The sequence below is a fragment of the Falco biarmicus genome, chromosome 15, assembly GCF_023638135.1.
Source record: "Falco biarmicus isolate bFalBia1 chromosome 15, bFalBia1.pri, whole genome shotgun sequence".
NCBI classification, from domain to species: Eukaryota; Metazoa; Chordata; class Aves; order Falconiformes; family Falconidae; genus Falco; species Falco biarmicus.
In genome coordinates, this window is record NC_079302.1 from 6,162,454 (window position 1) to 6,175,945 (window position 13,492).

General features: G+C 41.4%; 1 protein-coding gene across 1 annotated transcript in view; it reads right to left on the reverse strand.

Annotated features, from left to right (window-relative positions):
- Positions 1–13,492, reverse strand: part of CMIP (c-Maf inducing protein) — a 139,002-nt gene that overhangs the window by 23,673 nt on the left and 101,837 nt on the right. The window contains exons 4-10 of the mRNA XM_056361252.1: positions 13,201–13,362; positions 11,967–12,008; positions 9,029–9,091; positions 7,584–7,664; positions 4,034–4,137; positions 3,359–3,463; positions 1,790–2,143 (exon numbers count right to left, since the gene is read on the reverse strand). Coding sequence (XP_056217227.1) covers positions 1,790–2,143; positions 3,359–3,463; positions 4,034–4,137; positions 7,584–7,664; positions 9,029–9,091; positions 11,967–12,008; positions 13,201–13,362 — 911 coding nt within the window. The remainder of the gene's footprint in view (positions 1–1,789; positions 2,144–3,358; positions 3,464–4,033; positions 4,138–7,583; positions 7,665–9,028; positions 9,092–11,966; positions 12,009–13,200; positions 13,363–13,492) is intronic.

Below are 13,492 nucleotides of genomic sequence, written 5' to 3' on the forward strand. Positions count from 1 at the left end.
TCTGTGGGTTTCACCCTTCAGAATCACTTTGTACAAGCTGAAAAAGGGCACAAAGCTGCTCCACACATACAACCTGCACAATAACAACAGATTCCCATTTTCACTGTTGCTATTGAAGAGCTTGATTATTAAAAAGACAGCAAACACATCACAAAAATCTGTTATTTTAAGGTATGCAGGTCTTTGTGTAGGCAATTATACGGGAATTGAGACCTGGCACATCAAATGTTTAAAATGTAGAGAGACTGTGACGAAGAACATGCCCATTTGTGAATTTGTTTATAAAAGTGTGTGTCAACTGCATGATGAAACCAAAACCATCAATGCTTCATGAGTCAGCATCCAAGTGAGCATCAGGACTGAGACAGTTCACAGTGCTTAGGGAAAACCTCTAGAGTCAAGGGGATGGGAATGAATACACAATATGTTCAACATAGCACCTGGGTGCGTGAGGACTTAGAAGCCACCAGATGAAGCTAAAAGTCAGATGCTGTGCTTTTTTAATTGAAAACATTTTTAAAGGCAGAAGAGGCTAGGGTGGGACAGGGTGGGGGCAAAGAAAAAATTAGCTTTCAGCATTTCTGCTCAAGAATCTAATAGGACAAGTTTCTTTGAATCACCTGTCCGATCCCCAGTTCTGAGTGTGTGCTTATGTATGTATCTGCAAGCCAGCTCTGCAGCAAATGAAGTAATTATGTTGAGAATTGGCACTATGTATTTTGAAAAAAAAAAGGAAACGCTGGACAAAACTTTCACAAAATCCTCTATCACAGCAGTTGGACTTCATTTAATTCCTCAAGAGTGTACACCCAGGTTTGCATTTGACTTCAGTGTAGTCACATGCTCATGGTCTACAGCAGAGTCCAAATTTCACCCACTGTGTCTTATATTCTAAAAAACTCAACTATTACTTCATTAAGCCTTAATTTTTTTAACAATAATTAATGTAGAAATATAACAGTTTCCCCAAAGACATACTGCAACTCAGCAACAGAGCTGGCTGTCAAGTCAACAAAGTTGTTTTGGGTTGTTCTACTACACTTCTATTACTAGCTTCCATTCTGCAATCCACCTTCTGTGTTACTCCTTTTCATGTATTTATCCAGGAGAAAACCAAGCTTTTCCTGGAGAACTTTTTATTTTACATTCCTCTTGAAGATATTCAGAGGATTCGCCTCCCAGGAAACCACAGAGCCATTGTTTTGTAAAGGCTACTTGAGCATTTGTTCACTAATACAGGTCCGCTGTACCAAAGCAACTGCTTGACAAATAGAGGCTCCACTCTAATAGAAGTAAATCTGAACAAGCCATAAAACTTCTACAAACATGTGAAGGGAGAACCCTAAGTGAAAGACACGGACCTCATCCAACTCCTGCGGAAGCCAGGGGAGCAGCGCTGCCTATCACTGCACAGGCACTGAGCACAGTCTTTTCTAGCCCTGGCTGGGGCAATCCCGAGAGCCCTGGAGGGGGCAAATGGGATATTTTATTTTTTTTTTTTGGTGGGCAAGAACAAAACAGAAACCACTGGCAACAACACCCCATCTTCTGTAATACGCCTGAGGCTCACTGTTCAAATAAGCTTTCTGTTTTCATTTTCCTAATGCTATTTTTAGAACATATTGGCAGTGCCAGATGTCTCTTTCAAAGGCTGGACTCTCCAGAGCTGAAGTTAGATTTATAACCATGTGCTTGCTGGCCACAGATGTTGAAGATGACAGGCCTGTGGGAAGAGCCCCCCATTGTTAAGATCATATCATTCAAAAAGCTGCTTAAAATAGTTACTCACAGCATTTTGAGTATTTCAACATAACAGCCAAGGATCCTGTCTGCCTGGGCACTCAGCTCAATGCTCATGGTGCTGCAGGTAGGACTGACCATCAAGCAGTCAATCAGGTTGGGCTCGCTGTCATTGTCAACATTGGCTGTCATCTTCTGATTAGTGGTGTTGTTGCGCTCCACTTCCACATGGATCTCATTCGAAGTGACAATAACCGGTTTGAGACGGGATTCAGTCAAGGTGGCCTCTTGAGAGACCAGGTCAGGACTTGTATGAAGGAGGCGGAGAGGGAGATTAGGCTTTCGGTCACACTGCTGCTGGCAGCCATTCCGAATTTCCTTCAGGCTTGGAGAATTATCTCGACTGAATTTTAAAAATAAACAAATAATTTCAATAGACAGACATAACAGCAGACAGCAGGAGAGAGAGTGCAACACTGAGAAGCCAAGATCTTTTGTAATTTCTCACTTCATTTCACCCCAGCCCACCGGATTGCTTTCTTTTGTGTAATTGGATTACTGAAATCAATTAAAAACATTAAAAGGCTCCAATAGGACTGTTCCGCAGCCTCTATTCTACAAATATTCAAGCTTTTCATTACTCTAATTGACATGCCAGTTTAGTATAAAGGTGAACTTTCCCATCCAAGTTGTGCAAAGCTGTAACAGAATCCATGCCCAAGTATGTATCTGGCTACAGTACATGCCCAGACATTTGTCTGCAGTCCTCGCGTCTGGAATTTTTGTTGGACACTAAGCAGCCCCTGTCCGTGCTCTACCATGAGGAAAGTCAGATAGGCATAAACAAACAGGAAACACAGCAGAGGGGAACCCTCAGTGTCTACTGGAAACTGGCTCGTGTGTCATGAACTGTGGCATCTATTTTGCGGAAAGTCAGGGATCAAATTTTCCACAATAATGGAGACAGCATTGTGAAACCAGCTCGGGTTCAAAGCTGGAGCTACATAGGGATTTACACACAACTTCTTCAAGATCTGACCCTTCCCTTTGCTTTAGGTGTAACACACACTTCATGGAGCAGAAAGGGAGCAAAACAGACACTGCCCTGGGCAGCGCTTAATTCCCGGAGACTCTTGTGGGGCACTCATCTTCTGCTGGCCTTAAAAGGCTGGTTACAGCTGCAGTCTGCCTTAGAGGAATAGCTCAAGAGGGGCCAAGATCATTCTGGAAGTTACTGCAGCTTGCAGTACTTCTGTACCGGGAACTGTCACGCTCCTTGCATCACCAGCACCGCCCCCATTTTCAAGCATGGGAGCCAAAGATGTGCAACGAGCGATCGCCATGCCCAGTGCCTGAAAACATGCCGCCGTGAGCACAAGTGAATGAAAGTTCAGCATCTTTCAGGTTTTCCAGCACACAGAGTGTAACAAATATAATCACATACCTACAAAAACACGTATGTTATTGACCAGAATTCCCATCACATAACGCTAACAACGAGCGGAGTGAGAACCAAGACACGCTCTCACATACCCACACCTATGCTCACACCAATCCCGTTTACAGATGCCATGGGTTTGGAAGTGAGTAACGCGGTCAGCTGGGAATTCATACTGACCTGTTGATAAATTCCTCGTAACACGAATAAATGGCTGCTAAGCAGACAGCTACAAGATTTGGCAGGACCCTGGGATGGGGGCATTGTCCAGTTGGACCATGCATGCTGAAAAAAAAAAAACAAGATGGTATCATTATGAGGAAGATTTCTGTGGGCTAAAACAATCAAGACAAAATGGGGTGACAGCCTTAGGCAATCTTCAGAAGGGCCATAACAGAGTTATTTTGACCCTGTAAATCCCTCCCCAATGACCCCATTTATGAACAAGGCTAAGCTGAATTTATTTATTTATTTTTATATGGTATATCTACAGTCACCTCAAAATCTGACACATGACTGAGCATTATGTGGGCTAAAGTTAATGGGAATCTCTGTAGAGGCTCTAAGTCTAAAGGTATAAAAAGAATGTCCACACAGCGAAGTCCATTTGTTTCCAGCACATAACTAGGCAGAAAACCCAAGCCATATTTGAGAATTAATTCTTTTTTTTAGAAAAAAAAAGATACTTCAGCAAGATTGCCTCATGGACTCTTCTAATTTATTAGCTGTTTGTCAGTACCAAAAAGCACCAGCTACTCATAACAGCCACTAAAGAGATGAGCAGGGCTGGGAGAAGTAACACAGCGAAGCATGTACACAGGACTGGAAATACACCATAAATTAAATATAACTAACCTATGAATAAACTTCTTCACCACCTCCATTCCAGCATTCAGCTCATTCAAAGCCAGAATATACTCCTGAGTAAACAGCCGCAACCGAGGGCACTTCCCAAAATCCTGTCGGAAAGGAAGAGACTCAGTGAGAATGGTGAAACATGCCTGCAACGTACGTTGGAACTGTGGGTTTTCAAAAGAAATCAACTCACACACAACTGAATTCACTTGGTTATTATGCTGACAGCATATCACTGTGTGCTGAAATAATGTTCTTCCCACTAATGCTTTCCATTTCTCCCATTTCCCTCATACCCACCTTGAAACAAAAGATGTGTTTAATGAAACAAAAACATTCCTACCTACACTTACATTTCTTTTTTACACTTCACTTCGCACCTTTATTTTTAAATGCAATTCTTCTTGTTTTGCATTTTTGCTTCCACTCATATGGAGGCTTTTTTACCACTTTTTGAGAAGTATTGGTAAAGAGTTTGCTTTTATATATATATATATATATATAAATATATAAAAATCCCCAGTTTTTTAGAAATACAACTCAAATCTTTTTACTTCTGTGTTTGACATCATATCTATTCTGGTTTTAGAGACAATCTTTTTGACATGCAATCAATAAGTGGTCAAGTATAAAACTAGAGATCGGTTCTTTCTCCAGGGATTTTACTCCAGTAACAGGTGAGCTCAACAGTCACGCTTTTCAAATCCTGCAGTCAGAAAGGCATCTGCTAACTGAAATCCTGCATCTCATCACATCACCTGCTATTTTTAGATGTGAAAGGACTAAAATCTGCTGTCTGGTGAGTGTTGTTCCTCAGCACATTTCTTCACATTGACACAGGTGTAACCTTATTCTGCAGGTGTTACAGAACTACAGAGCTAAATTTCCAAGCAGTGACCATGGCCCACTGAGGACAAACAAGCCCTCCCAGTGGTCCCTCGAGCAGCCAGCGGTGAAAGAAGAGTCATCCTGAGAAAATACACGGCAGCTGAAATTTTTACGAAATGCCACATGTGGTAACAGAGTAGTGATCTGTAAAAGAGGAGATGCACTCCCAAAGCATTGAAACCTTATCTTTCTTAATCTGGTTTCAGGCACTTGTATAGCACAACCTATATTAACATCTCATAGGTTTTACAGCTAAAGAAAACTATCAAAAATGTGAATACAAGCCTAAGCAGAACAACATCTCCTTCAAGTCTAAGCATTACCCTTTGCTAGTATGGAATGGCTACCTGGTAACTTCACCCAGAAAGGGGACTGTGGGTGCCTCCACGGTTGGCATTGCAGTTAAAATCATTAAACTTCTAACAACTCCTCCTGGCAGGTGCAAATACACTTGGTTCAAGGCATAAAGACCGTGTGCGCTTCATATATCATTTGGTGCCATTTACTTTCACAAACACTCCTTGCAAGATAGCTTTTGCAGTTGCAATTTGTTTATGAAAGTTTTCAACCCCTGTAGATGCCCTAGCTGAAGTTAGAACAAAAGTCCAATAGATCATAAAGAGGATGTCAGTGCTGACCACTCTAAAACAAAGTCTCTCTAAATATAATATGATGCCTTGTCACCATACTAGCTACAGAACAATATATACCGTATTGTTTGCTCAAAAAAAACCCCAAACATATAACCCTAATAGTGCTTATATCCAAACATTTGGGCTGAGCCTACAAACAGCTGAAATCCAAAGGTACTGAGAGGTGTCCAAGCACTCCCCAAACAACTCGGAATACAACAGCCTCCAGTCCTGCTCGTAACTGGTAAGTATCAGCAAGACAAAAAGCTATCCTTGTGCTTTTCAGATTTCAAAATGATACATAAATGAAGCACTCTTTCCCCATTTTATGGGTGGGAAACTGTGGAACAACATCCGTCATGAACTTACGAAAGACCACAGAGCAAATTAGCAGCAAAGGTGGTAACAGAAAGCCAGGTCTCCCGCTCCAAGTACACGGAATTGCATAGGGCCTCCTGAGGTTATGGAATTTACTGCCAACAATACCATTCCCCTAAAGGACAACTTTATTTACATGGGCGCGCGCACACACACACACACACACACATATTCTCTAAAAAACTATTCAGTACGGAAGTCCCTGGAGAGCGGTAAAGTGCCCAAATCCACTCCAATTAATATATGACACCGTAAATTCTCTGACTACACACTGCGGTACAGACATGTTGATTTTCAATGTGCAAATGTTAAGTATGGTAAATATACCCAATTCTCTGAAGCTAACCAAATACAAGCATTACACTATGCATTTAGATTTTATTTGAGACCCCTCAAGAGCTCTGAATGCTTAAAAAAAAATAAAAGAAAAATCAGTCCGGAATCCAAGAATAACATTTACAGAATATTTAATTGAACGCTACAGAATATTCAAAAATGTTTACATGTCTGTGGAGTGCAGGCACAGAGCCAGGAATATGACCTTTTTGCTATCTTGAGCTTTCTACCTAGTTCTGTAAACTCAAGGAGTTAAATCATAATACTGTTGTAAAAATAAGAAATATTAACTGTTTTCTACTGGGTTCATGCTAGACACAGCACGACACTGGATGGTCTCTAAAATTCTATCAGTTAGTGAAAAGAAGTTGACTGTGTATTTGCAGAGGTATGAGATTAATCCTTGAGATCACAGCTAAATCAACTGCCTTACAATATTTTATTTATTTGTTACTCCTTGCCACAGTATTGTGAAGTAAAATTTCTTCGTGTAACTTTAAAACCACGGCAGGAAACTTTGCATGCCACAAAGGATGGGGGGCTGGTAAACACCCAGACCTCTCTTAGGAAAGGAATATAGATCATGTAGGAATATCTTCAGAATTAGGAGAGGAAAATCGGGTATACAGGGTGGAGAGAGCAAAGCTAGCGGGGCAGTTACCTAGCATTTATTTCAAACACTACCAAGGAATTTACTGGCAATGAGAAGAGAGAAAGCCTGGAAGAGAACAATCATAAAAATGACAGAGTACACAATTCTTGGAACAAGAAGGAAGAAGAACAGCAGAAAAGCGTAAGGAAACTCAGGAAACCTAAGAACACATTGGACATGAGTCTAAAGAAAAATGAAAATCCAGAGAACTGGGGTGTGTTAAAAAGAAAAAATGTGGAGGGCCTTGGCTCAAAATCAACAAAGTCCCTACGCTGATTTTGTTATTTAATTGATTTTAAACTACTATTACTACAAGGATGGCATGCAGGGAGTAAATAAAGAGCCAAGAGCCAGGTGGGAGAGAGCTGGAGCCAAGAGCCAGGTGGGAGAGAGCTGGAGCTGCGTATACTGTCAATGACACCAAAAGAAACGCTCCTCAAATCACGGCTTTGCTTAGATGCTTTTGAAAGTTCCACTGAATGCTTATTAGTTCTGCATTTATAAAGCAACACAAAATCACGTGCAGCATTCACAGCTTGGGGGGTTAGATTTAGATGTCACAGTGCTTTGTTCATCACAGGCAATAGAGCAGCTGCTCATTACGAAAGGTATCACAGTAAAACTCCTCCGAACTGCCCAAGCTCCCGTAAACACGTGCACTCACCATGTTGTGTTTGAGAATCCTCTGTACCACCGGTGTGAACACTTCGATCACAACCATGGACCGCGGGCGCTCTCGGCAGTGCTGTAAGGAGCAACAAGTCATTTTGGGAGCTGCAGAAATTGTGAAGATGGGTCTCCTCTGGCTTCACATCCCATGCATGGATTACCCCAAGATTAACAAGATCCAAGGGCTACATTAATCTTTCCTGGGGTCAAGGTACTCATTAACACTGCTCTCTCTCCTATGGCATCTCTTAGAAGATGACCAAGGGATCTCGTGAACTATAGGAGCTCCTTTCCCTACTGCCTATTCTTCACAAAACTCATTGGAATGTACTATCTTGGGGACTTCTACCCCTTTTGTCAAATTTGGTTGAAACTTGCCAACATTCTTAAACGTGAAGGGGTGGGGAACAAAAAGATGTGTAGACACAGGCAGTGTAATGGCACAAACCTCCTTTCCCTGGGATCCAGGCTAAAAACCTGTGGTGGATCTCAGAGGGTACCAACAAGACTCTCTCCAATCACAGGCCAAAACATACAATCATAATGTATCAGTCAGGGTAATTTAGGTTGGGAAGGACCTCTGGAAGTCACCTGGTCCAACCCTCCACTCAAGGCAGGGACAATTTTTAAGATACGTCAGCCATTAGTCTTGTCCACTTCAGTTCTTAAGAGGAAAAGTCCATAACCTGCTTCCCTTCCTGCAACTACACACTTAAACATAATTGGGTGCCCACCTCTGATGCAGACCAAAGGCGAAAAAACCCAGGAATAAAAGTGCCTTGAGTCCAAGGCTGGATATGACCCTAAGGCTGGCTTATACAAATGCAACAGTCAAAGGAGTTTCTGAAACGTGAATTGTGTAGGAAGAAGCTGCGGATGAGTAACGCTGGATGGGAATTATAAGCTGCATCGAGAATGTTTGACAAACGTATACCCAGTCATCAATAAGCACATTTAAGCAGACTTGAAACTGAAACACAAACAGGCCTAGAGGAAAAGTAGTATTTTGATATCCAGAAGCTCTGCAATCCAAAGTACTCAAGAAGTTTATGGAAAGGATGCAAAATGCAGCACAAGCATGTATTTACCAGAAAAGGGGATGAGTCCTCATGATCTTTCCACTGCCATTACCCAATGACACAATACCATCAGGGCTACGCTATGCATCACATTACCAATTCCCTGAATCAGTGATTTTTGTATTAGCTAAACAGAAAATGCAGTAGGACATCTCTTGCACTCAGGCTGAGGTGTGAGATTCTGAAGAATTTAATTCTCACAGAGTATCAAGACTATGCAGTCTGATGTGCTAAGGATATGGATCTATTTATCATAATGGTGTTGTTAACTAGTCGGGTTAAAGAAAAAACCAACAACCCCCTCAAAGAACTAAGCTCATATACAACGATGAGATTTCAGAAAGCAAAGCTGTTGTGATACCTTGCAGAAGAATTCACAGAGGTCAGGAGGAGGATGGTTGTTTTCCAGCAAAGGTGCAATTGCCTTTAAAAAGAAAGAAAGAAAGAAAATTTAATTAGAGAACTACAACTAAACTAAGCATTTTGCAGGGAAATATTTTTCTTGGGGAAAAAAGCCTACTGTTAAAAAGAAAGGGCAAAAGCATCAATAGAGATGGGCTGTGTGTTTTATTTTACACGTAAGCTCAAGCATACCTCTCCTATGAATCCTCTGGAAAATTCTCCTTTTAACTACATCAGTGTAAATACATAAAACACAGCAAAGGAGTACAATTTTTATAATGGTTTAAACGGAAACAGGAGCAGACCGATTGTTTTAGGATGTAATAAAGCAAGGATTAATCTGGCTCACTGTTAGAGTTATAACACCTCCCCTAAAAGAAAAAAAATGAAAAACACCACACACACACACACTCCACACCCACCTTTATAGAAGAGTTTGAGCTCTTTTTGTGAGAAATAACTCCTTAAAAATAACATAGCATTGTTCTACCTTGGAGGTAGACAGGAGATCTGTATTCATCAAAATCCAGCATCTAACTTTGTGGACGCTGAGATCAACCATTCCTTCTTTGTTTCTGCACAAACTGATGTGTTTATGCTCAGTAAATACATTAGAGGTCACACCTGCCACCGAGGATGTAATGAATTTATGCCGTTGTTACTTCCTTTGTAAATTAGAAAAAGGTACTAGGATAATGTATTCTCTCCATGTGATGGTGCCTTTGGGCTTTTCCAGTCTTGAGCTAAAGGGATTCCCAGTGCCCATTTAAAAGTAAGACTCTAAACCCAGCAACTCAGACATTTTGTATTAAGCAACTGAACACCAGATATTTTATCTGAATGGCATCTGGAGTTTTACTAAGACACCCTGCTTTGTGTTTTGCTCTCCCTCTTGTCTCTTTAAAAAAAGTTTTCAGCCCCAGCGAGTCTGCTTGCAATGCAAATGTGGGTTTTACAATAGCCACCTTTCCACACAAACAGGTCAAGATTAATATGAATTTTAACAACGAAACCCAAACACATCTGCAAAGATGTGGTTTTGTTACACACAACATTTGTCAAGTTTCTGTTCATTATCATGTGCCATCCTTCTGCAACCATTCACTCTTCCTCTGGTGGTGGTCCAGCAACAGTGGACTGATGGAGAACGCAACGCTATGCAGTGAGACTAGAATATCCTTGCTCCCCATCCAACACCTGAGCTAAACATCTTCCCTGAATCCGTCTTCTGGAGTGTTTGCTGTATAGGACCTGCCAAACCACAGGGGACACGTACTGCAAAATCACCAAGTGTTCATACCTGTCCCGTAACTGCTAGAGGATCGCTGCATCAGAGATGTGGTGTCAGCCTAACAAAAATCAGCTTTGTTGTTTCAGCCTAGCCCCTACTGAACGCAGGGAATAAGCACAGCAGACACTGCCAAGCGGGTCATGGCTCTACCTGCACAGTCAGTGTGAAGGAGTGACAGCATGACAGCACCCTGTATTTTCCTTACGTGTGCTGTGGTTGTACGCAGACACTTGCTGTCTCATGCTGCCCAGTGACAGCAACGTGTGCTTCCCCATCCTTACCAGGAAGGGAGCGGTTGTATTATTGATCTGTTCCAGCACCATCTACAGAAGGAAAGCTGGTTCCATCTGCACGGCAAATCACTGGGTACTTTTAAGATACTACGTAAATACATAGTATTAGCAATGCTTCCTAAGAACAGCACAGGTCAGCTGTGTCATGGCAGTGAGCTCTGAATGCCCACAAACTGCCAGCTCCTGAACGGTTCAGGCACCACCTACAGAAGGGCAGGACCTGAATTGCAGAAGCTATCATGGAGAATTGATGAATAACGTAGGCTGAAAGGACCTTTGGAGGCCACCTGGTCCAACTTCCCTGCTCACAGCAGGGCCATCTTACATCTTAAATTAAAAAAAAAAAAATAAAAATCTTTCCCCCAAAACAATCAGTTTTAACTGGGGGCCTGAATTACTCTTGGCACTAGAGTAAAATGAAAGCTACAGCAGATATCTAAGGAAAGTAAATGCCACTTCAGAAACTTATCTCGGTGACTGATTCCAGCTAAAACAGTATCTTAAGCAGCAGTTAAATACAATTCACACCTACTGGCAGCTATGCGCCACATTGTCATTTTGCAGAAAGAGTCAAGGAGCTGAGATCAGGTGGTGGTTAGGTTCTAGATTAGAGTACTGGGAAAGTCTCCTGGAGATTGCCAGTGACTGAAATTAAATTACAGTGATGGAGAACCAAGTTCCACCTCTCTGAGAAATTGTTGAGATTCCGTATTTTGTTGCACAAGGAAGAGAGTTGTCATTTGATTCACTTATTTCTATGTTTAAATAAATGCAACCTACAGAAAAGAAAAAGTTGAAGAGGATATTTTTATAAATCAAGTAAACAGAGGGTTAAACTGCAGTGACACATAGACATATCCACACTTTCAAAAACTTGCTCACATACCATCAGCAATGGAGACATTCTGTATATGGTAGCATTAGCCCCTCAGGAAACTACTAAGCCCAAGGGTTTTACAGGGCACATCTGGAAATGATGTTTTTTTGACTATTTAAAGTGCATATACAGATATGAACATTGCACTGCGTAGCCTAGTAAGGAGGCCCTTTTGGGAGATGATTAACCTTCAGCATGCTGTGCTGTTTCAAGTAAGCTGGCAAGGAAACTTTATTGTTACTTGTCTATGAAGAATAGAGGAATGACAAAACCACACAAAAACCAGGAGAACAAAGGGGTTTGATTCTGCCTAAGTTCATTAGCTTGGTGGAAATGCTTTCACATTTGCCCTACTTACTGGGGCAGAGGCAAGCATTAGCAGAAGGTTACCAAACAATACAGATTTGTCCTCAGAATTTGACAGAAACATACTCACCACAATAATGCTCTCGTGGTCTTGAGTGGTTAAATTGCTGTTCTGAAAGAGATGAAGAGAAGAAATGAATGAGCAAAGAGTACTACAAGTTGGCACATCAGCACACACAGCCCTCCTAGCTGCCACCAGACACAAGCAGAAAGGGTCAAGACTGCAATTGCTTATTTTCAGAACAAAATTCATCCAAGTCAAATCATCCTTTTAAAGGAGGTGGTATACTGTCTGCTATGAGGGGTTGTACAAGCTTCTGTTTCTCCCTCAGCACATTCAGATTCAAGCCATGAATGCTCAGCCATGAAAGCTGAGCATACAAACACCAGGATGCCAAAAGTCTCAATCAGTTGGAAAATGTAAGTTAGCAATACATTTCTTAAAAATGTTTTCTTAAGACAGGCTGTATGCTTCTAAGAAAATTAATTAAAGGACTGTTGTGGTGCCGTATACCACTTATTGGTATTAAACTAACTGCTGCAGTTTTCCTGAGATTCCTTCTTACAGACACAGAACCAGTAAAAGCCAACAAATTTACTGGAAATCACCAATGCTACCACCCATGCAAAAGGGTTTGCTTTTGGCTTTGTCAGCAGCATGAGCCGTTCAGAGGTTACAAAGTTGAGCTGCTAAGATCTTTGCCTACTGTAATAAAAATAACTGGCAACTTTTTTGCTTATCACAAATCTTTGCACATCGGTACTAAGACATGAAAAACCTGCTTGGCATTGTATTTCCTGGTGATGAAATATTAACTATTTGAAATAGATGCTATAAAAGGAGGATAGAAACCTCTGAAGAAGGAAAATATTTTTCTTTGACGGAACTGGTAAGAATAAAATAGCTGCACAATGAATTTATTGATATATACATATGGCTACAAGAATTACCAGTCACGGAAACAAAGCCAACAGAACAGAAGTCAAGGAGAGATTTACCACTGAATTGAAATACGACATGAATCTGACCCATAATAAATGTACCATAAACAATCATCAACAACAAAAAAAAGCCTCAAGAGAGATGTGTTTTGGTTTTGTTTCCAGAAACCTACCTAACATGGGTCAAACTGTCCTTCTCCTCAGCAAGTACAAATTCCACTCAAGTCAGCAGAAGCCATGAGCAGACTCAAAGGCAGAATTTTGACAGCCCAAGTTAAAACAAAAGCCACCCACAAACTTTTAACTGTTTGTCTCTTGCCTAAACATGACAGCGTCTTGGAGGAGCAGTGCTGAGGTCATACCTCTGAGAGCAGTTTTGAGACAATCTCCAGTGGTGCTTGGTGAATAGAATCATCCTGAAGTGGAGATGTCAGCGCCATGTCCACCAGCGTCCTGATCTCCTTCAGCACCACCTCCCAGCGGCTGGGGTTACTGAGCACCTTCTTGTACTTGTAAATCTTTTTCTGCAAGAAAAACGGAAGGGTCACAATGACACCCCCATAAACCCCTTGAAAAAACTGACAAGGTATGTGCTTCCTGCATGCCACTGCCAGGTGGGCTGCTTTGTATTTTGAGTTTTGCCTTTTCTTTTTG